The sequence below is a fragment of the Chaetodon auriga genome, chromosome 7 (assembly GCF_051107435.1).
Source record: "Chaetodon auriga isolate fChaAug3 chromosome 7, fChaAug3.hap1, whole genome shotgun sequence".
NCBI classification, from domain to species: domain Eukaryota; kingdom Metazoa; phylum Chordata; class Actinopteri; order Chaetodontiformes; family Chaetodontidae; genus Chaetodon; species Chaetodon auriga.
In genome coordinates this window covers 18,874,094-18,897,762 of record NC_135080.1, presented here as the reverse complement: position 1 = coordinate 18,897,762, position 23,669 = coordinate 18,874,094, and the positions used below count along the sequence as shown (strand labels likewise).

The window sequence follows — 23,669 nt, the reverse complement described above, 5'->3', positions numbered from 1 at the left end:
GGGTGCAGGATAACTAAAGCGGTTCATGAGCTTCCTTGGCTACTGACACAGAGGTCAAACCAGCCTTTATTCACAGCCGTTTCTACACGTCCTGGATTCTATAAATGAAGTCTGAGAGAGGAAGAGATTTTATAAGACTTTATTAAATGTCTGATCAAGCTCCAGTCATCCAGGCAGTTTCTGATTGCAGGTTAATGTCATTGTTAAGCAAATGAATGAAAAGGATTCAAATTAACGTCATGTATACATCCACTGAATGAAAAGCCAGTCCGGATCACTGCTGTGTGTTCTGACAGGACACGAAATGTCATGTTCGCTGACGCGCGTGAACTTTGAGCGCTGCTTGTTGTGGCAAGGCGATGGCGCCCACGTAGACGAAGCTCACTGAGAAAGCCTCAGTCACGTCCTCCCCAGCTGCTCTCCCATCATCCTCCTCTCCTCATCTACACTCCCCTCTCACCTCCTGTCCTCACTGGACATCAACAGACATGCCATAGTCAGGGCTGCTGGTGAACTGAATCTTACCATCTGTTTCCTGCTCTTCAAACACTATGACCTGTAATAAAGCAGAAAATCCCAGCTTAGCTGAGGTCATGAAAGGACAGGCAGAGTGGGTGGCTGAACGTCAGCGTATGCGCACCCACAGGAAAGAAAAGTTGGGAAAGGCAAGGAGGAGAAACACAGATAACTTGTTCACACACGGTTTTAAAATGTGTCTTGGGCGATTGGATCACAAGTGGACAGCACTAAATACACGCGGAAATGATCTCTTAGACGCGATGTGATGTGTGAAACTACCGGTGCTTTATCTTATGAAACGTAACACCACAAACAGTTCTACTTTATTTACGATGAACTTACCCTCTGTAATTAATTTCAACTGGCTGCCATGATGCAATTTTGTTTTGAATTTTGGGAAAGACATAATTACAGTTAAAAGTTATAAGATCAAGCAATTTTCCAGCAGGCTTGCCAATTCTGTTTTTAATTACGTTTATAACGAACGACTCCAATTTTGCTCATTTTCAAGTCATACAATATGTCCAAACAATACACGGTGCATTCAGCGTGTCAAGGTTGTGCAGAGATGCAGTGTAAACTAATCGCACAGCTTCATACATGTCAAAATAAATGACTCTGGTGGCGTGTTGACACAGAGATAAACAATACAAATTTAGCTCTAATGTCACACAAATGTATAAAAAGGAGCACATGGAGATGAGACGGAAGTGCTGCACCTGGTTGTCCCCCCTGTGGAGCCAGGGGCCTGGGACATAGAGAGTTTGCTGAGGACCGATGGACCAGTAGCGTCCCAGATTCTTGCCGTTGACAAACACTACGCCTTTGCCCCAGCCCTGTGAACACCACCATGACAGGCAGATTCAGCACAACAACCCAGACAACAGTCAACATCCTCATATACTCAAAACACTATGAGACTTTGTCAAAATGCTGTAGTACCAGCTGTCCTACTCACAGGGAGTTTGATAAAGGTGTCTTTAGGAGAAGTGTTCACATAGAGTCTGGCCTGGAAAAAACCAGGGAAGGAGGGCCGCTGACGCATAGACGTCCAGTGGCTTGAACTCTCAAGTCTGTAAAAGGACAATACAATGCACTTTTCATTTTGCTCAAATCCTTAAAAATTAAAACATTTCACAATACTGCATATTTCACGGCATGAAAGCACAAATATCAGATCTGCAGCGTACTTTTTAGATGCTTTCTGCTGCTATTTTTATTAAAATATTCTCCGGTCTTGACTTGTAGCTGGCCTGTCTGCAGTCTATAGTGAATCACTTCACAGGAATTTACAGAATATGTCTACAGTAAATGCTAAGTGAAAGTTTGCACATGCATGCCAGGGGAAATATTCCCAATCACCATTTTTGTTTTGCCTCTAAGTAAATGCAAAAGGTTGCCATGATAAGGCCAAACTTCATTCCTCAGTTCTGCATTTTTACTGTCCTTCAGGCAATGACATTTTCAGAATGGTGCTGAGGCAAAGGAAATTCCAATTTTTCAGCTAATGAAGAGAAAACCTAAAAATGGCTGGAAAATATATCTAGATAGCAAATTAAATCCAAATATAAACCTCTAAACAAACTAGATGCTCAGCTAGTCCTATTGACTGATTATCTGTACAACAAATGAGTTGTGTAAAGAGTGTAATCAGTGGGGAAAAAAACCTTGAAATTATGAGTGTCAACAAAGATTTTGCGATTGGGAGGGGATGAGGAAGATGTCTGACTTCCACGTGGTCACCATGACACTAAGCGTGCATGTGATTAGCAATGCGCAGGAAGGCATTACGGTCTTCTAATATGGAAGCAACAGGAGGAAAATTTACACCTTGGCGTTCGCTGGGTCCTCCAAACTGAGACCTCATAATGCTTGGCTGCAGAAGAGAAACTACCAGACCTAATGACTATTATGGGATTGGTGTCACATTCAGAGGGTCCTCAACTGTGTTCGCAAAGGGCATTTCGCAACCGACAAATCTAAACCTGGCTCGATGTTAATCCCTCAGACCATTTTATATTTTTCTGTCGGTCTACATTATGTGCTTGTCAGTTTGAGACACATTTGTGCGTTCTGGTTGTTTGAGCCCCTGGAAATGACATATTTACTGCTTAAAAATCTTCAGCTGTCAGACACATGGCACTAAGTCAAATTCAATTTACAATTAATTGTATTTGAACCACCCAGTTCCATGTGTGTTCCACCTCATATTACGAGCACCTTGTGCTGTCAGCTTTGATTAGGAAAAAGGAAAAACCAGACTGATCTGCCCGTTTCAATCCTTGTGACAAAAAGGCAAAAGGTTCTGCGTCACGTTGAGCCTCTTAAACACTGTTAACGGTGAAGATCTTAAATGACTGCAGCCGTAAAATCTACCTACTGCACTGCTTTTAATTTTAAATGTCTAACAAGTGACGCTGAACTGGAGGGTTCTTTTCATTTCTGCATTTTGCCATCATGTTCCCACTGTAATTGTGTTAAGCAGAGAGATAATCAGTTGGATTGAACCAGGAGCAGGCAGGTGTAATGACAGAGAAACACAAACATGGAAGGAAACTGGATTGTAATTGAAAGACACAAACCTGTTTACAAAGCCTGGCTTCATACCCAGACTATGAATAATGAAGTCTCGGAGGACGTGCTTGTTTAACTCGATATCTCCAACAAGACCTGAAAGGTGAGTCAAAGCTGCTTTAAGTTTGCTTATGGATCTTAAGACACTGTTAATTAGTTTCTTTCAAGGTCTCTAGTGAAAGAGATCATTCGACAAGACTGACTGAGCACCTACAAAGTCATCACTTTCTCAAACAATTTGTACCTTTGCGCTGCGCATCCAGAGTTTTCCCATAATTCACTCTTCCACAGTTCTCCACCAATAAACTTAGAGTTCTTTTTCCCTTCAGTGGAAAAATACATTAAACATGAGGCAGTACTGACATACAGCCGTATTCACAGAACAAAGGAGTCAAAAATTCATTTCAGCTGGCCTGGTGTTAGCGACTCATCGAGGCCGGTCTGAGGTTCGAGTTAATAATTGAAATTTGTCCCACGCGTGCGGTACCTTGCCATCAGGGAGAGCAAGTTCCTGCGTGTTATAATCCAGGACGCCAACAAAATGTTTGTCCACAAAAACCTGGGGGGGGAAAGAAATGGAAATATTTTGAAAAGCATAAATGTCTTGGTCTTCACATTACGTTCAGTCTTTCACTTTCAATGCTCCTAAAACTGCTTGACTTTAATACCAGAGCAGCTGGTTGCAGACGGAGCTTGCTAATTGTATTCCACAAGTTCACTGAGCGGTGCTGTGATTCCTAACAGGCAGATAACGGCTTTCTCTATGTTCTCGCAGAGAAAAGTGTAAGTGTGTGACTGCCGGCGCTTTACATTGGCGTCTGTCTTCCTGTCTTTACCAGTGCTCTGTCTCTGATGTTCTTCTTCGAGTTGAGGGATCCTCCGCTGGTGATGGTGGTCTCATACAGCGTGTAGCCGTAAGACTGACCATTATTATTGTTGACAGGGAGATTCTCCATGTTCACAGGCCTCACTGACTTCACAGGCTGAAAAATGACAAGAGTTTAAGACAGACATATGGTTTGTTGCTCGTACATTGTACCTTTAAAAACATGTGTTCACTTGCTGCAGAAACACGCATTTTTGGGACTTTTTTTTCCTGTTTATGTTTGCTTTATTTAAAGTGAAAACACTCACAATCACAAAAGCACTCTCAATGCAGATGAGATCTTATGATTCCTGCTGCACAATCTCCCACTTGCAAGATGGGTTCACCCAAAGTGATGATTTATCAAGCCTAATGAAGCTTTCCTGTCTGGCATTCAGAGCAATTCTTCTATTCAGCAGCAATCTTTCGCACACCCTTGGGAGGTGCATTATGCCCTCTTCACAAGACAATAAACACTTCCTTCTATGACACGATTAAACACCTACTTCCAAACACACAGATACAATATCAAACTTGCACATCCCACTCAGTCAGTCTGAAGCCACTGAAGAGAAAACGCTCTTTTTAAACAAGGCCGTGTGGCTGGTCAGGGGCAAAGTAATTGTCGTCTCAGAGGGAAGCAAATTATGGCGATGTGGAGTGAATAATTAATGTTGTAAGCAACCGCCAGACGTGCTACATCTGGTTGGAATATAAATGCCTCTGAAGAGCACGGTGTAAATTGCTAAACTAGACTGGTGGACATGAAAGCGAACAGACGTGATGCCACCCTCCAAACAGGTTTTCTTAACCAACTCCTTTCTGCTGCGTTTATATTGTAATTCCACAAGAACCTGCTTTACAGTCAAAGAGCTGCACACAGTTGATTACTGCTGGTCCCTGAGCAGGCCACTAGTGCAGTTAGGAGACAATGTCTTGCTCAGGGGCACGTCATCAGAAGTTGCTCATTCATGGAGGAGGAACTGCTCATTTACTCATTTACTTCCCTTCTCAGACTTTCTCAATAGGAACAGGAAATCAAGCAAGGGATGGACAATGGCTGCAAGCGCCCACATTTTTTTTCACAAAAAAAAAATGATTCTGTGGTGGGTTTGGTTTATGTCTACTTTTAATTTCTTATCATTTGACCAAATCACATCCTGGAAGATGTGCAGAGGATTTTGTTGGTTACATATGGAAATGTTTTATCAGAGCATACTATTCAAAACCCGGTCAACGCAATGGAGATACAGAGGAGTCGCAATGAAGCTTTGTTTGAGGTAATCACGTGGGTGTATGGCAAGCTGAAGCACTGATAGATCTTGCATCAAGCAGAAAATATCAAAGCTAAATTTGACGAAACAACTGGTGCCAACAGGTTCAAAAGCACAGGTGATTATCTGTGTAATGCTGGGGCTGTTTCCATCACCTGCTAATGTTGATTGACTGCATGATAAACAAGTAGAGTAGACAGGATAAGAAGGAGCTTGTGCCACTATAACTGTGGGTACTGTAAACACACCAGTTCCAAGGCTGGGACGGGCTCTTCAAGGAGGGGAGGAGGAAACATTTTTAAGACACACACAGACGATGAGGCTGTTCATTCACATAGCAGCAGATTTTCTTTCCGTTTGTTCGATTGGCTTTTGTGTATTACTCATCTCTGTTTTGAGCACAGATGATGTTTATTATTTTTGTGCCTTGAATTTTGGCAGAAATGTTGTGCGTCAGTAGCTTACCTTGTCAGTGAAATGCAGACTGTCCCACAGAGACAGGTGCTGCTGGATGACAACAGGCTGGTGTGCTCTCCTCTCCTGAAGAGAAGGCAGTTCAGGGAGAGGCTGGGCTGAAAAACAAGGAGGAAAAATGAGTGTGGGTTGCAGGTTTGTCTGTATATCAATTCATTCAAGGGAAGTTCAGAATTGTTCCAACATGATATGTAACCCTGATTCCAAAAAATGCTGTGTAATACTGTACAGAAATAACAAAGAATGAGATAATTTGGAAATCCTTTTTGACATATACTCAATTGACAACAGTACAAAGACAATTTGTTTAATGTTTTACCTCAGCTTGGGCACCATGACACTCCTTCTCTGCTGTATATAAAGAGATTAAAACCAGCTCCATCACCAGCAGCTACAACAGCAAAATGCTACACCCGATTCTCTAACGCTGGGACGCTGTGTAAACATAACTAAAACAGAATGAGATAACTTGCTAATCCTTTCTGATGTATACTCAATTGGCAACAGTGCAAAGGCAATATATTTAATGCTTTATCTCAACAGCGTCATGGATTTTTGTAAATACATACTTATTCTGAGTTTGATGCAGCAACATGTTTCAAACAAGCTGGGACAGCAGCAACAAAAGACTGGGAGGGTTGTGGAATGCTTTGTGAACACATGATTGGATAAAGGATATTACTACATGAGCTCAGGAACACTTCGTAAAACACACTTCATTTGCAAATGATTGCGTTCTGTTCCTATGTACATTTTACACAGTGTCCCAACATTTTTAGAATCAGTGTTGTATACGTAGCCCGCATATCTACATATGTCCAATTAAAGAAAACTCAAGAACACACATGAATCTATTTATTTTTTAGCATATGCAAATCCAGTCAGGGGCATTAAACATGGATATTTCTGATCTTCATAGAAATCTCTGAAAACTTTCAAAGGCATAAACATTTGCATCTACACAATTCACTAAAATGCACAAAAAAGCCACAGTATCTTCCTCTGAGCTGTTAAAGCACCACAGACTGTCCCATTCTTCATATTCTAAAGCCCGTGAATCAGTCAGTACCCATCAGAAAAAAATCCCATCCCTTGGAAACTGAATCTAAGGCTCCTTTGGTGAGCCATATGTCCTCCACAGCAGTATCCAGCTTGTGCTCCATGTTACAAAACAGCCTCTTTACAACAATTAACAGTGGTTGCCCGTGCCCTCGAACTGCTTTAAAAGGTGTTAAAGCATGCAGAGACACCAGAGGTCCCTCTGGAAAGGGCTTGACAGCATTTCCTTATCACCAAGTGGCAACAGCTGGATCACTTAAGAAAAGCTTGGAGGATAATGGCCAACACCTTTCCCCTAAATGGGTCTCCACATAGCTTACAAGCCATTGCCTTTGGTCGTGTATGTCATCTGTCAAATATCAGAATGCATTGAACACAATGCATTGCTATGAAACTATGTCACAGATTTGGAATTTTTCCACAACAAAGCCCATATTATCCCAAATTATCCATATAATCCTGTGCAGAAGAGACCCTGGCAACATGTCGTTGGGTATGAAAAACATGCTGGTAGACTTCATATTTGCTCAGACTTAACATTTGACTTCAACATGTGGCAGAAGACGAATGCTATAGTATAAATTGGTTTAATATTATACACACTGCATTCTTGGAGTTTTTGACAGCATTGTGATCATAAGAAAACCCCCGAGCATACATGTCACAGGTCTACTTTGTGGTCCACGCTGTTGTCAAAGATCAGTGTTCAGACTTTTGACAGATGAGCCTGAATCCACGGCAAGTTATGCCAAAACAGCAACACAGGGAAAAGAGTAACTGACACAATGTACATGATTTGACAACCAAACAATAACGAACTATCAAGCTGATCTAATTAAAGAATTAGGTCATGTGTTTGTGGTTGCTGAGGAGAACACAAAGCCTTCTCAGACTCACTTTCATATCCAGGCCACTGCTCATTGTTCAGCAGACTACAAAACATAAGGATGAATCACGCACAGGCAGCCTTTCAAACTATCTTCAATCACCACAACTCTGGGCAAATTATGACTTTGTTGTGCTGGATTCAATCCCAGATTGCCAAAAGCTACATTTCTAGCTCTGGCCACAAAACACTTGAGACTTCTGCCCCCAACCACAGACCCTTGTTTTACAAATAGAGAACACTGCATAAGCAATAAACACAATGAAAGGCCTGGTATGTAATTTTCACAGTGGGTGGTAATTGAGGGTCTTTGACTTGGGCAGAAATGTCACACACACGCACGCAAACATGCATGGACCCATATCTAATCCACGCTTGTAATCATATGCAAAGTTATCCTACTTTAGCCAACAGAGAGCAGGTTCTACAAGGAGAATTAACTTAAGTGGGGAGATGAAAGGGAAAAGAGAGAAAGAGAGACAGAAGATGTGGGGCCCGTCTCGGCAACAACACACAACACTCACTGTGGTAGAGGCTGAATAAATTCCTCAGAAGATGGTACTTGGTGGTGTAATCCCCAGCCTCGGATAATGGAGCATCGTAATCTGAAAGATAATGCGCTATCAGAACAGTGGGCTCAGGAGCCAGAGGGAGAGGCAGGGATGCCTCTTACCGTGGCAGATGCTTTCACTATGCTCCCCTATCAAACATTTTGAGACAGCAGTGGGCCGAGACACATTTTGGGTTATCTTGACAGAAAATGGAGCCGTTTGAGGGAAAAAGGTAAAGGGTGTTCAGAGGGGTAAACACAGGTATGAAGACTGCTGAAGGTCAGAGGCTGTCTTCCCTACAGAGGAGCAGTTTTCTGAATTCTCCTCTTTTCTCAAGAACAAGGTCATTACAATGTTACGTACCCTAGAGGAGGATATAAAAACCATTGTAGCATCTTAATTTACATTTCCCATGCATTTTATTAGGTAATGAATTCATTAGTGTGCACTGCATATTCAAATTTCAAAGCAGCTGAAGGTCAGAGGCTCAGGAGTAGGGATAGCGCCATCTATGGACATTTCAAGTAGCCCAATCATGCTTTAATACTATTCGCATAGGCTTTCACAATTTAAGGTAAAATCAGCAAAAGTGTAAGTCATTGTGAATATGGGTCTGGCTATCAAAATGCAGTTTTGTGTAGTAACTCACAGGAAATTTTGTTTGTTCCAGTGTCACAAAATGCAGGTGAAAAACTGATTCACGACACGTACCATAGCTTGTTACCATTGGTTTAGGTGCTGGTATTCCAACAGCAAAGGCCCCATTCATGAAGCCAAAATTTGTCCCTCCGTGGAACATGTAGAGGTTGATGGACATGTCCAGTTTAAGGATCTCTGTGACCACGGGCATCATGTCTGTCAGAGAAAGTTCAAGCAAAACAAATCCTAGTTAATACAGAAAGTCTGCATTTTAGCTTAATTATTCTGATAAACCAGGTGATTAAATGAGAGAATGACAAATGGAAAGCTAAACATTAACACCCACGAGTAATAACAAGACTTAGCTTCAACAAGCCAAAGCCACTGTTTCAATAATCCTATCGCCCTCAGTTTGACTGCATTTGAAACATAGACAGACCTCTACCACACATCCTATTACAGGTGACTATAATTCATTACGGGGCTATGCTCACACACCCATAAAATATTGCCTACCTCCCCGCGCAAATTAACTACCTATATTTTCCAGCAAACCGAGCAGAGCAAGTAATTAAGTATTCAAATTGGACTTTAACAGTCAAATTGAACTGACTTTAATGATTTGAATGAAGGGCATCAGCCTCAGTGAATAACAATGGAGCAGGGTGAGTGACAGAGCCGGACTCGGTCGGTTTCATGGTGGCGGTACTAGCTGTGACCAGCTGCTGGGTGTGTTGCAGTCTGCAGAGCAGTGAACTGTCAGGGACATGAATCCCCTCTGAATATTCCAGCGTTCATTTCATAGCTGTGACACTTTTCCGTGTGGTGAGGGACCTTTTTTTTTCCCCCTCCTTTTCTCACTGCAGAGAAGATACATAAGGAAGCCCTTTTTCATTTTCAGAACATTTTTTGGCTGCTGGGAATGACAGAGAGGGGGAAAAGGAAGCTTGAGGCTCTGCACTGTGTGTTTGAAATCCGAGGTTTCTGAGAGCACTCAAGATGGTGATAGCAGGGTGAGTGATTTCCATCAATCTTTACGATTGGGAAATCGCGGTGCTATCATGTATGTCACAACTGCACATCCTACAAACGATATAACCCTCCTGGCTGAAGCATGTGGACCCTGTTATATGGCTGTATGTGGCTTATTCTGTGGAGCACAGCGGGTGGCTCTTTTACATGAATATTGCATGAGGACCCTTGATGCTTTGAGGTCTGAATGACAACAGCCAGGACAACCTAAAGAGCTTATGGAATATGTGTTTGCGACATGTGGCCAAAACAACATGTGGATTAACAGAGAATTCATTGACAATTTTTAAAATCCATTGTTTATTGAGCACAAATGGAAATATATGATGCCTTTCTCTTTCTATATGTTTGCAGATTAGATGTGTTTAGATTATGGGTGTTGGTTGAGCGAAATGAGCAATTTGACATCCCACAGCGTGAGCTGTGGAATGTCGTGAAAGACTTAATCACACAAAATAAGCTAGCACTTTTGTACGATATTTAAAAATACAAATGACCACCTTTTAAATTATGATGTATTTGTTCCCTGCAAAATCTCCTTCTAGTGAAGGCTTTTTAGTCTATAATTGAGTCACACCCCCTCATTTTCTCAATACATGTAATAAGAATATTCCAGCCTGCTTTTGATGCAGATCAATTTGTTTCAAGTATTTTCTGAAATCAAGCTTCATTTTTGTATTATTCCAGCGCAACAACACAGCTTCTATTTTATACACTTCACTGTGCCTCATAAGGCACTGCAGCATAGAATGCATTGTGAAGAACCCAAAGACACTGTGTGTTCCCGTCAATGGAAACGCCATTTAATGCAGCCAAGGGCAAGATTATGTTTGTGTATATATGCAGCTACAGCACACATGCGAGCACGAGATGAATGCGACTCCTACAAAGACAAACACCTTCACCTGCCTTCGGAACAGTCAGCCGGAATCAGTGGAGCACATCTTTGAACAACCCTCTACAAGGAAGTGTTTGAAATCTGGCCTCTGAACATCAAACACAACATGTCCAAGGGACAAAGTTAAGAGGACAGCACATGGACTCTGGTTGGTGATAATTGGCTCACAGCCTACCATGCATGAAAAGTATATAGATCTCAAACAAAGCCACAAAACAAGGAAGAAATGACCGTATGCTAAGCTGTACATCCCAGCTGCACCAAGCGGGCTTTCTGCCTTTGTCAAAGGAACCATAGCATTAGACAGACTGTCTGACATTCAGTCTGGAGAATTTATCTCCCTCAACCCCCATAGCAGTGAGTTTGTCCTTACCCTGTCTTTCTTTTGGCACGGAGGCTGTCTTATTCTTAGCTAAAAAGGTTTGTCTTAAGCCTCTCTTACCCTAAGGCACTGGCACTCTGTCTTACCCTCAAGACTGTCTGTTTTACCACCAGTCTCAAATTAGCCAGTATTATCGACCTTCTGTACAGAAAGAAACTGCTTCACCCTCAACAAAGAATCCATCAGCAGACACCCTGTCTTACAGTCATGTGAACACCTGCCTTTCTCTTATCAGGGATCCTATAGAATTCTCTATAAAGAACCTGTCTACCCATCTTAAGACTGTCTTACCCTCAGCAGTGTACACATGATGAAGCTCCCCCCAGAGATCAAACCAACCAGACCAGTACTCCATCACCATCTTAGGCTTCTGAGGCTAGTGGAAGGAAAAATGGTCCAGTGTTACAGCAGGTTTGGAAAGCAACACACGCTCAATTAAACAATACAGTTTCTTTCATTGCACTAGCACAAACCTTGAACAAATTGTGTATCAAGATTAAAGATATTCTTTAATCCTTTTCAGGGTAGGTAAGTAAATATCCCTAAACTGCCACATGGATTTACCTGGCCAGTCTATCCACCTGGAAAGACTGCTAATGATGTGTCTGTTTAATGTAAAGTCTGATGATTGATTGGATCAGAAAACTAGTAAAGACTGACTCCAAATGAAATAATAATGAACAATGAAGGCAGTGGCACACAAATAATACTCACTTGTATTCCATCCAGATACTTGATGTCATTTGGATTCAGTTTCTGGAAGTTGATGGTTTCTAGTGCTTCAGAGAAATAAGGGTAGAATAATACTGTTAACACATACAACAAAGATGAAGAATAACACGACACTAAACATACTTTACTGCAGAGGTCCTTTGCTGGCTACAAAGTATTCTATGGAATTATTCATTAGATTGTACTTAAACCCTCTTATTCTTATTAATTTAATCATGAAAGCACCATCAGTTGTTCCACATAGCACCTTGAACCTCCACATAAGCAAAAATCTCAGTGAAGAACAGCCTTGTTGTGGCTTTAAAACAATGGTTATTAATGCAGCTGCACGTAAACAGCAGGTGTGTCAAGGAAAAAAAAAAAGATACAACTTTCTTACATCAGGAAAAAGTACAAGCAAAAAGAAAAACTTTCTGACACAACAGAGAATCCTTTGTGTGTAGAATTTGGTTCTGAAGTGCAGCTGCATGGCACTGGGCGCAGAGCTCTTGTCATACACACCAACCATCATACTGTATATGTGTGTGTATTTGTTTGGATGTGCCTGTGTGCAGTCTTGTTTGTCTGGCGGCCTATCTGACAATACCTCCTTTCACTCCTCCAAGCGTTAGTCCGTCCTTATTGTCTGAGGTCAGCAGCAGCTCAGTGACACCCCTTGACAATAACGCCTGGGGGGGGGGGGTTACGATGCACTTTCATTACTTACTTTACTTTTATTATGCACTGTCATCTATGAGCTACCAATTACAGTTTAAATCAATTTAAAATGCTGTTTCTTACCTCCTTGATGAAAGGCATGTACTCTTTGTCTTTGGCATAGGAGCCATATTCATTCTCCACTTGAACTGCGATAACTGGGCCACCCTTTGAGTACTGCGCATTAATTAGCCAATGAATAGAGGACACATATTAGATCTTGGCACCAGTTCTTACCCATCCCTACTGTCAATAGAGCTGAATTTTAAAAACTCTGTGAAATGGAAATCACAGCTTATTCAATGAGGCATGCAGATGATAAAAAGAAAACATGGCTGCGAGGACACAAATTGAACAATTTTGGTGGGTATGGTGAAATGCCAGCAATGGTCAACCACATGGTCAACAGCAGCTAGTTACTGCCGTTTTTATGGAGGTGGTAAGAAAAATATTGCATGCAGGGATAAAAGATTGCAAATGTAAGGATCCTATCTTTTTGGGTTTGGAAACTTTTTTAATTGCACGCATGCTGACGGTCGTTTAAAAGATTACTTGACATAGGTTATTATACATTTAACCACGACAGCTCAAAATATGAAAATTGGAAAAATCTGCCTATTCTGAGCATGTACGTTCATTTTAGTCGTACTTCATTAAATATTTGGCCTCATTTATTTTTTGGAGAATATCTTACAGTGTGTGCAGATCAATTCAATTACTTTTAGTGATGTACCTGATGTGGAACTACTCTTTTCAAGAGCTGATTAAAAAAGGAGTTGACTGCATCAGTGAATCCTGGGTAGGTCGTCCTCAGTCTCATGTTTGGATCCCGGAGTAGCCAACTGCAAAGAAATCACAACAAAGCCTTTAAAATGTCCGCAAAAGTCATGCATCAAGTTCTTCAAAGTGCTGTGCTGTAAACCCTCTTCGGGTTTTTAGCTATCGAAGATAATCGCACCAACATAAGCATGACTGTCAGAAAATGTGGTGCAGAGGAAGCCGTGCGTCAGTGCGCCCCTCGAGAAACACTCTGTTTTGATGACTATCAAATAAATATTACCTCAACCTCACATTCCCTGAGGGCAAAGCTACTACTTCTAGTCTTTTTCCCTCCAACATTCACCCCATTATCTGTTCAAATCTATTTTGATTACAGAATTAAATGAATTCATCCTTTCAGGGAGATATGCCTGTCAGATTTAATTACTGTTCTCACTAATACCTCAACAAAACTCTGCTAAATCATCACTGCCTTTCATCTGAGTGGCAGTCAGTGGTTAACTAAAAAGGTGTATGGACGGAGGGCGTCCTGCACTGTACAGATCATAAAGCCCTTTGAGGCAACTTGTGATTTGTGATTTTGGGCTACATAAATAAAATTTGATAGGACTTGAATTTACATGATGTATGATGACCTCTAATTGTGTCATGGACCAATCTAAAATGGAAAACAAATTATTAGCAACACATGTGGCGAAACTGGCCAAAAAGATGACAGAGACACCATACTTGAAATAATTCACATAATTAAACTATGAGTTATTTACAGGAGTTGAATGGATTTAGCCAGCAGCAAAGATACAGCTAACAAACAGATTACCTGACTGAACAATTAATTTCCAAGCCAATTTAAGGGATTAATTTAGCACCCCACTGGCTATTTTTAAATAATGCATTACGATATTACTATGGCTGTGAGGCTGATCCAAAATATCTGCCAACGTAACACTTAATTGTGGCTCTGTGATTCTTACCTGGGGAGTCCCCCTAAATCCCACTCAGCACAGATGTACGGCCCCGGACGCAGAATCACCCAGAGGCCCAGGCTGGCTGCGAGGCGGAGGTAAGCTCTAAGAGAAGGATACAAAATGAGCAAGAAGGTGCTGTCAACAGGCTCTATTTATCATCAGTGCAGCTAAAATGTTTACTGCAGCAGATCTACAGCAGGGACAGATCATTATTCTCTATTCAAAATAAAGGAGATGCTCACTTGCAAATGATATATCATTCACTCTAAAACATTTCACTCCCTTTATTTTTTCATTTTCACATTTTTGTTTTTCTTTTCTAGCACTAGACTGCAGGCAACACAGCTGATGGATCCATTCCATCATAATCAATAAATTAAGAATCACTGATACTGGCCGACTGAGCAAACAACTAATTAATTTCTTAAGAGTAACGTACACCCTCATTCGCAGCATCAACTTATTCAAGACCGTGGAAATCTGAGGCCTTCTGTAATGCCACAGTGCCATCTGCAGGAGTTCGCCTGCTCTCCAGCTGAGTCTCAAAATGTCTTTCCTTCATTGTCCCTTACTCTAAATCCAGCTGATCCTCAAAGTTGAAAACCCCTCGCTCAGGCTCGTGCAGATTCCACGGCACATACCTGAAAAAGGAAAGCAATAAAACAGATTTTTTTGTGCGTGCTTTTAGTATTTTAGTGGAACTACTATGTCTTTACTGTTTTCTTGCAAAAGCACTTCATGAAAATGACCTCTTTCTTTTGTGTACTTTGCTTTGTTTAGATTTTATTTGATCTACATATGATCTTCTGCATAAAACATCTAAACATCTATCTGACACTGTTCATTCTCGTGCCTTGATTTACATTACATTTTACCAGCTGTGAGCTGCAACCTACGTTGTGAGAGTATTGAGGCCACAGGCCTTCATCTTCAGCAGACGGTCCTCCCAGTACGCTCTGGGGACACGGAAGTAATGGATGGAGCCTCCCAGGATGCGGAAGGGTTTTCTCTCCAGAGTGAACTGAGACGAGTTGGCCCTCAGACCTTCCACACGGCTCATTCTTCTCACTTCAGGGTGATTCCTACGGGAAAAATACAGTTCACAACTGAAAACGAACTTGTTGAAGCAGTGCAGCTGGATCAAAGGCCATGAATATATTTCAGACATGTTTCAACAATGGGAAGCGAGCTTGTGAATGAATATTTAAGGCCAGTTACACCTGTTCAGTAATCGCTTTCATGGAAATCAGGGTGGTAAGAGGTAGCTCTTGTGACAGGTGTGCCCTTCATGTGTTATCGCTGCATTTGAAAGCAAACAGGAGAGGCACAACTTGGGCCTAATGCCAAGAGCATGCTCTGGGTCACCCTGTTACACCTGTACAGAACTCTGCATAATGATACAACAGCAGCTCACTGTGATCAGCAGAAATGATGTGCATTCACTTACATTTGACGCACACCTCGAAACCGGACACACTGAGGTCCGACACAGTGGCAGGTAACTTATTACGTGTGGCGATGTTCAATGTCCACAGTCCAACAGGTGAGCCAGGTGACAGCTCACAGGCACCTACTTTGGTTTCTTTAGAGTAGAGCTGAGTCCTGAGTACAGGCAGTGATCAGCCAGCTTAAGTCAGGAGCCATGCAGAAGTTGGACCAAAACGCAGTGGGCGGATAATTTCTCTTCATGCATAACTCACATGAAAAGTTGACGACTGTTTTTTCATGTCTTCTTTAAGGCTCACCTGAGCTGCTGAAATGTTTCTCTTACCTTGTTAACCGATAAGCAAATATCGCCCCGACAGCGACACACAGCAGGAGAAAATATCTTTGCTTTAGTGACAGCCGGAGCCAAAGAATTGACAATCTGTCCATTGGCAACAACAACACGACTTCAAGTCCACGACCGTGTTCCGTTTCTTGTGTTTATGAATCCTGTTATACAAGTTAACGTTATGCTAACCTACGTATGCTAACCTTGTTTCGCAAAACCTGTCAAAAATGACATGATAGCGCCAATTAACTTAAGCTACCCTATATTCATACAACGCCAGGATTTTCATAACGTTACTTCCGGTATTTAACTCAAACGTAAGAAATGAAAGGTAGCTTCCTCTTGCAGTCGCTAATATTATCAGTGTTTTGTGTCAGAGGGAGCTAGCGGTAACGTTAGTTATCCAAAAGTACACACAAACACCCGCCTGTGCTGCTGTAGGGACCGTCACACAGTTAACGATGCTGGAGAAAACGCAGAACATGCAAACTGTCAAAACGTCCCTTATCATCATTATTGTTATTAGGATTATTATTGTACATAAGAAAACGACTCATTGCTTCCAACAAGAGCATTATCACTACCAAACATGTCCTCTTGAAATCCCCCCTATGACTGTCATGAATCAGAGAATATAAAAGGTTTTTTTTTTTTATTCCTATTGCATTTCCTAAATTGAAAGTTAATATTGCTTTTACAATCCATACTTTAATACCGCCACTCTCCAGCTCCTTTTTAGTGACTCTGTTTGTCCTCCAGTGTCCTTCAGGTGTCAGCCATCACGGTTCCCAGGACGCTCTGATGAGGAGCAAAATTCATTTTCATCTCGTGTTCTCACTCTTTTTATCAATTATAGAGACTTTACGCATGCTTAAAGTCCTCCCTCCTCCCATTATTTTTTTTTTTTCATTTTATATATATATATATATATATCTTTTTTTGACTCGCCATCCCAAATCCCTGCAGTCCAGGATAACAATATATCTGATTTCTGACTACCTGCCCACTGGCATTGCAATTCACATTATCGCGCAGCTCCATGTAGAAGATGGTCCCTTATTTTTAGTCTGTGACTGAGTGTAGAACGAGAGCAGGGCATCAGTACATTCTTTATGTAAACTATAGCATTACTGTTTACAATGTAATGCCTCCCTTCTCTAACTGAGTGCTACAGAGAGAGAGAGAGAGAGAGGGTGGGAGAGAGAGAGCGAGCAAGAGACAGAGCACTATTATATTTTTGTTCTGAAACAACAATTGTTTCCCTTATCCACAGTGTTTGAGGCCTCCCAGCACCATCCTCCCTTCAAATGCACCCAGGCAGGCTCAGCATCAAGGTACAGCTTCGACTGTTTCTTTTATGTAACTGGGATTTTCTGTAATTTTGCATTTGGGACTGTACATCTTTGCGTATATGACCTGCTTTTGGGCTTTTCCCCATTGTATTTCATCTAACTGTCCCCCTCCCCCCAGATATCACCCTGAAGTAAGAAGAATGAGCCGTGTGGAGGGTCTGAGGGCCAACTCGTCTCAGTTCACTCTGGAGGGAGAGCCTTTCCGCATCCTTGGAGGCTCCATCCATTACTTCCGTGTCCCCAGAGCGTACTGGGAGGACCGTCTGCTGAAGATGAAGGCCTGTGGCCTCAATACTCTCACAACGTAGGCTAACACTAACTTGACTCACATCGCAGGATTTTCACTGTTCTTTTACTGGGGAATGTCAAACGCAGATCAGATTAAATCCAGTGTGTTTGTATAAAATGAAGCAGCTCCCCTTAAAATGAAATCAGGATTTTATGAGCTACAAAGAATGGTTTTCTTGCTTGCTTTTTCAGATATGTGCCATGGAATCTGCACGAGCCTGAGAGAGGATCATTCAGCTTTCAGGATCAGCTGGACCTCAAGTACGGCTTCTTTTCTCTCTATTTCTAAACATTTCCAAAAGACATGCAGAATGGTTCTTTTTCAATGAAACAGAGGGTGTCTCTGCCTTTCTCAGGGCCTATGTCAGCTTAGCAGCACAGATGGGTCTGTGGGTGATCCTGCGTCCTGGACCCTACATCTGCGCTGAATGGGACTTGGGCGGGTTGCCTAGGTAACACCATCTGCTCATTGCTTTGAAATATTGCCATATATTATCAGTAAGTCAACGATGTTGTTTCATGTTTCTTTCAGCTGGTTGCTTCAAGATAAAGACATGCAGTTGCGGACAACTTACCCCGGCTTTGTAGATGCTGTCAACCTCTACTTTGACAAGCTTGCTTCAGTTATCAAACCTCTGATGGTCAGTCAAACTCAATGTTTGGTTGTAATATTCCATATAAAAAGTGTCCACAAAGAATATTTGGAGGGACAAACTTTTTTTTCCCTTGTTTGCTCTTTCAGTTTGAAGAGGGCGGCCCAGTCATTGCCGTTCAAGTTGAGAATGAGTATGGATCATATGCCAAAGATGAGAACTACATGCCCTTTATAAAGAACGTGAGTTTAGTGATGTATTGCTGTGTTTGTTTTTCACTGAAATCTTTACAATACATTGTAATGCAGTTAATTAAGCATGTTATGTAGAAAAAAAAAGTCTTTTCTGGCAGTGTCTCCAGTCCAGAGGGATCAATGAGCTACTGCTGACTTCAGACAACTGGGAGGGCTTGAGATACGGAGGGATGGAGGGAGGTAATAAAGACGGCTAACCCTTCATTTACCTAATAAAATGTTTTATTTCAAGAATGTATTTTATTTAAAAAAATACAGCATTATACAGGTTGAAACACTTTATATATTTGTGGTGAATCAAATTAATTTCACTTTGCATAATATATTTATTAGTTCTTTTCACTGTTTATGATGTACTTTGTCAGTGCTTGAGTTTGTCCTTCATCTTGCTCATTTCAGTTCTTAAGACAATAAACCTTCAGAGACTGTCATTTGGAGCTATTCCGTACTTAGCTGACATGCAGGTAGGTCATCATCATGACGAGCTTTTGCACTCACTGCCAATTACCTCTAATAGTAAAACAAGTCTTTATTATTTATTTCTGTTTCTGCTCGTACTGTATTGTGTTAGAACATTGGCAAAAAGCCCATGAGGAAAATGTCAGATTTTCTTTCTCGTTAAAGCCTTGCTATGGCTCATAAATTACAGTAGACAGTAGGATATGTATGCAATACAGGCATGTGCTCTTTGTAGCCCCAGAAACCTCTAATGGTGATGGAGTATTGGTCTGGCTGGTTTGACGTCTGGGGAGAAAATCACCATGTGTTTCATGCTGAAGGTACGGAAACACTTTTCAGCTAGCATTTTTCTCGTGACATTTTTGCTGAGCTCGTGCTCTTTTTCAGCATCACTCTGCATTCCCTTCATTCCATTACACACTTACACGCTCTACAATGGCCACTGTGTGTTTGCTCGTCATTTTGGATAGCATTATGAAGGTAATTCAGAATGTCACCCCTGAGCTGTTGGGTTCAGGTATCGTTCAAGGACATTTCAACTGTCAGCGAAGAGCATTACTGCCTTACTTAACAACTCCTTCATTGCTGCATATTGTTCTCTGGCTCACTTCTTGCATTATGCGATCATTCGTTGTCGTATGGTTTGCAGACATGCTGGCTGTTGTGTCAGAGATCCTGGAGAGAGGTGTCTCCATAAATCTGTACATGTTCCATGGGGGAACCAGCTTTGGCTTCATGAATGGAGCGATGGACTTTGGCACCTACAAACCTCAGGTCACCAGTTATGGTTGGTTCCGACACCAAAGAACAAAGGATGCTTCAGGCCTTTGATGAATATGATTGCCTTTAATGAATACGCTGCTTCTTCCTGTCTTTGCGAATATTTTCACTGCAGATTACGACGCTCCACTGTCTGAGGCTGGAGATTACACCCCAAAATATCAACTCTTGCGGAATTTATTCAGCCAGTACTACTGTAATGTCCTTTTAAGCATCCACATGCATTGATTGCATTACAAATTTTCTGAGACACTGTGCAGTTCATTTGATGACTTTATTACCAGGAGTAATTGAGTGTCATAATTAGCATTAATTAAATGTTTTTGCTAACTCCGGTTCCAGCTGAGCCTCTTCCTGAAGTGCCCTCTCCTCAGGAGAAGAGAGCATACGACCCTGTTGTCATCCAGCGGCACCTGTCACTGTGGGACACCCTGCACTTCACCGACAAGGTAAGCTACGTGTCTGGTGTGACAGCTGATTGTATAATCTACAGAAAATGTTGTATTCAAACTCCAACTAGACCACACTGTCAGATAGATATAGGGGCTCTGCTGGGACAAGAGCAAAGATGTGGTGAGCCAGACAGGCATCAGGCTGTGTGTCTGCATCAGTGTCTCCAACATGCTGCTCATGCTCAAGACAGATGTCTGACACCTTGCAGCTCGGGTTTGGCCGGGCATCAAGGTGTCAACACTCCTGCTTTTTTCAAAGTTTTTGTCATACGCTGTTTGTTGGACTTTTATCTAACATGTTAAGATGTTTGACTTTTCACTCAGCCGTACAGGTCAGAGAGGCCGGTGAACATGGAGAATCTCCCTGTTAACAATAACAATGGTCAGTCATATGGTTACACCCTGTATGAAACCACCATCACCAGTGGAGGAACCCTCAACTCCAAGAACAACATCAGAGACAGAGCACTGGTGAGGATATGTAGACTGACCCACAGACAGACACACACACTCTACATATTTAATATATTTTCTTCAGTTATTCAACATGGTTATACATAATCTTGTCATTGTGGTGTTTAATGTTCTCTAGATTTTTGTGGACAGGCGGTGTGTTGGTAGCCTGGACAACAAGACTCATGAGCTGACACTCCCTGATGGAAAAGTACTGACTGTTTTTGTGCCTTTTCTTGACTGAGCATGCCATTATTTCAACTTAGACTCAGACTTATGGTTAATCACCAACAGCACAAGGGCCCATATATCCAAAGCATCCCTGAAATATTCTTCTGAAAAGCCTTAAAATATGTCTTTGGAGTGAAAGAAATGTCAACACAATATAATTGATTTCGGTCACTTTTGATACCTGTTACACAGTAGTCAAAGGTACCCCACTGCCCCCAAGGAAAGACCATGCATTTTTGAGATGGTGTCAAAATACAAGCGAGTAATTGAGTCCAGCATCAAGTGGCAAAGCAAAAAGATTAAGAAGAATAAAATTACAGTGCATGTTTCCTTCTATTAAGGATAGCAGGAATATCAATATCCACTGCATGCCAAACTTCTTATTCATAACTGAAGAACAATTAATTTATTTATTTTTTTTAAATGTTCCTGGAGGATTATGATTAATTGAGCAAAACATGCAGCAACAGCTGGCAGTCATTACTATGACGTATGGCCTGAATATTTACAGGTCATACCTCACTGGCTAAAGCCTGTGTAACTACACTGATTTAAATATATTTATTCATTGTACAAGTTTCTTTGATGGGTTATATTATATTCATAATTTTGGAGCATATTCCCATTTTGGAGCCTTTAACTGTGCTCAAACTGGATTTAGAGGAACTTAAAGAGGAACTTCTGAGATGCTGTGTACATTACATGTGTTCCCTATCAGGATTCTCTGTTATTCAGTGTTTTCATTTGGTATGTTCAAACATGCAGATAGATACTGACTGTGATCACTTTTCGTTCCTGCAAACTCTCTAAATGACACTCATGTTTTGTGCATGGAAGGGGGAGAGGACCTTGAGTTTTTTTGTGGAGAACTGTGGAAGAGTGAATTATGGGAAAGCTCTGGATGAGCAGCGCAAAGGTACTCTGCCTTTAAGCACAAGTGTCTTGTGCGTTACATGTGCATTGATAATGAATATTATATACAATATATAGACAAGATTTTCAGACCTGAGTCAAACCATTCTCAACATTCATTTCAATATGATTCAAGCCTGTGTAAACACTCAATGTAGGAGAGAGCACACCCAACAAAGCATGTGTTTGTGTACAGTGTGTGGTCCGCTAGTATGTCTGCATTATGTATTTTTGCCTCATATTGCCTTGCAGGTATTGTGGGAGACATTCTGTTGAATCACGCCCCTCTGAGAGGATTTACCATCTCCTGTTTAGATATGAAGCCAGGCTTTATGAAAAGGTTGGTTAACTGAACAGCACAACCCCAACACTTCACGACAAAGCCTATCAAAAAAGTCAGTTATCATGATTTGCTAAATTCTTCTTGCCTCAAAATGCCCACATTGATTATAGTTTCACGGGCTTACAGGGAGTGTTTCAAATGAATGTTTGATCTTGTTTCAGATTAATGAGTTCCAGCCAGTGGAAATCTGACCTCAAGTCGCCCTCTGTTCCAGGGTTTTTCCAGGCCAGACTGTATGTGGATGGAGCTCCCAGAGACACCTTCATCAGACTCCCTGTGAGTAGGACAGCCGGTCAGTTTTATGGTAAACTGCATCTATTAGACCTAGGAGACCTAAAAGCATTTTGATGGATTCTGAATATGTTTGATACATACTTATGCCTTAAACTTTACTGATCTACATCATTGTTTTACTGCAGTTAACTGGAGGACTTTCTATGGTGCCATTTTACTGATCATACCACTTTGTCCATCCACAGGGTTGGGGTAAAGGAGCTGTGTTTGTCAATGGGCAGAACCTTGGGCGCCATTGGTTCATTGGTCCCCAGCATTTCCTTTATCTCCCAGGAGCTTGGCTCAGAAGTGGAGAGAATCAGGTATACACGATATTTCTTACAAGATGAAACATAATGGTTGTGTTTCACTTTGGTTGGGGTGATGTTCACCACTGCTTTCTTTCTTTTTATTGTCAATTTGTTGTAGATTGTGTATGTACAATATGTTGTGCATTTTTTTATGTTCTCTTTCAGATTATTGTTTTCGAGGAACAAAAAGCGGATGACAAAATACTGTTTGCTGAAAATCCTGATCATGGAAGGACAACTGATGTTTACAAACTCCCCTTCTGCACACTGCTGTGAAAATAATGTACAGCTCACATCTAGTTTATTGATACTGGCAGTTTTGTCAATGATTTAAAGCTAGTACTTTACTTACAATAATATTTTACAATTGCCAGTGTGCTGCAGTTTTTTCTTCAAAGATTTAGTGAAATGTTACATCTTGACATTGATTCTGTTGCCTTAAATTCAACCATGCAACACCGTCTGATTAGTCTTGTTTTCTTATTTCAATATGAACTTTGCTCTGACCAGAATGACGGCGTTTGAACCTTTGACAGTGAGACACGCCCTCTCAAGCTTCTCATTGGACCACAAGCTTGTCCTTCGAGCGACGCTCCCTTATTCACAAAGACATCTAACCGCACGCAGCCATGTCCATTTCACCAGCAGTAACCGGAAAATAAGCAACCTGTTCCTTCATAATAAAGGGCAAGCGTTGTTAGACCGGCCAGCTCAGAAAGATATAGACTAATTTTGGGGAAGTTAATATTAACATAAAGGTCATCTTTTAATGCTTGTATGAAGATATGAATATGCGTATGCATTGTGAATATATATGGTGAAAAGGAAATATAAACCACAAATCAACCATGTAACATAGGCACGT

The 23,669-nt window shown here is 41.4% G+C and overlaps 2 protein-coding genes across 3 annotated transcripts; one reads left to right on the top strand and one right to left on the bottom strand.

Moving 5' to 3' along the window:
- Positions 1–122: 122 nt before the first annotated feature.
- Positions 123–16,528, bottom strand: LOC143323931 (beta-galactosidase-1-like protein 2). 2 transcript variants are annotated; one of them, XM_076736114.1, is made up of 19 exons: positions 16,101–16,528; positions 15,226–15,411; positions 14,902–14,970; positions 14,336–14,431; positions 13,315–13,423; positions 12,666–12,758; positions 12,472–12,553; positions 11,868–11,932; positions 11,445–11,529; positions 8,914–9,057; positions 8,176–8,256; positions 5,698–5,804; positions 3,930–4,076; positions 3,581–3,652; positions 3,338–3,416; positions 3,102–3,189; positions 1,478–1,592; positions 1,239–1,355; positions 123–556 (listed from the first exon to the last, which is right to left on the bottom strand). In XM_076736114.1, exons 1-19 carry the CDS (start codon positions 16,202–16,204, stop codon positions 470–472), a joined length of 1,926 nt encoding a protein of 641 aa, XP_076592229.1. In that variant the 5' UTR covers positions 16,205–16,528; the 3' UTR covers positions 123–469. The 2 variants fall into 2 exon arrangements, with proteins under 2 accessions (XP_076592229.1, XP_076592230.1); XM_076736115.1 differs by lacking the exons at positions 14,902–14,970; positions 15,226–15,411; positions 16,101–16,528 and adding an exon at positions 14,769–14,893.
- Positions 16,529–17,383: 855 nt separating this feature from the next.
- LOC143323013 (beta-galactosidase-1-like protein 2) lies at positions 17,384–23,657 on the top strand. The gene is made up of 19 exons (XM_076734541.1): positions 17,384–17,437; positions 17,574–17,759; positions 17,936–18,004; positions 18,100–18,195; positions 18,276–18,384; positions 18,486–18,578; positions 18,689–18,770; positions 18,990–19,054; positions 19,285–19,369; positions 19,699–19,836; positions 19,945–20,025; positions 20,172–20,278; positions 20,606–20,752; positions 20,874–20,945; positions 21,803–21,881; positions 22,130–22,217; positions 22,382–22,496; positions 22,700–22,816; positions 22,970–23,657. Exons 2-19 carry the CDS (start codon positions 17,596–17,598, stop codon positions 23,078–23,080), a joined length of 1,818 nt encoding a protein of 605 aa, XP_076590656.1. The 5' UTR covers positions 17,384–17,437; positions 17,574–17,595; the 3' UTR covers positions 23,081–23,657.
- Positions 23,658–23,669: the final 12 nt, after the last annotated feature.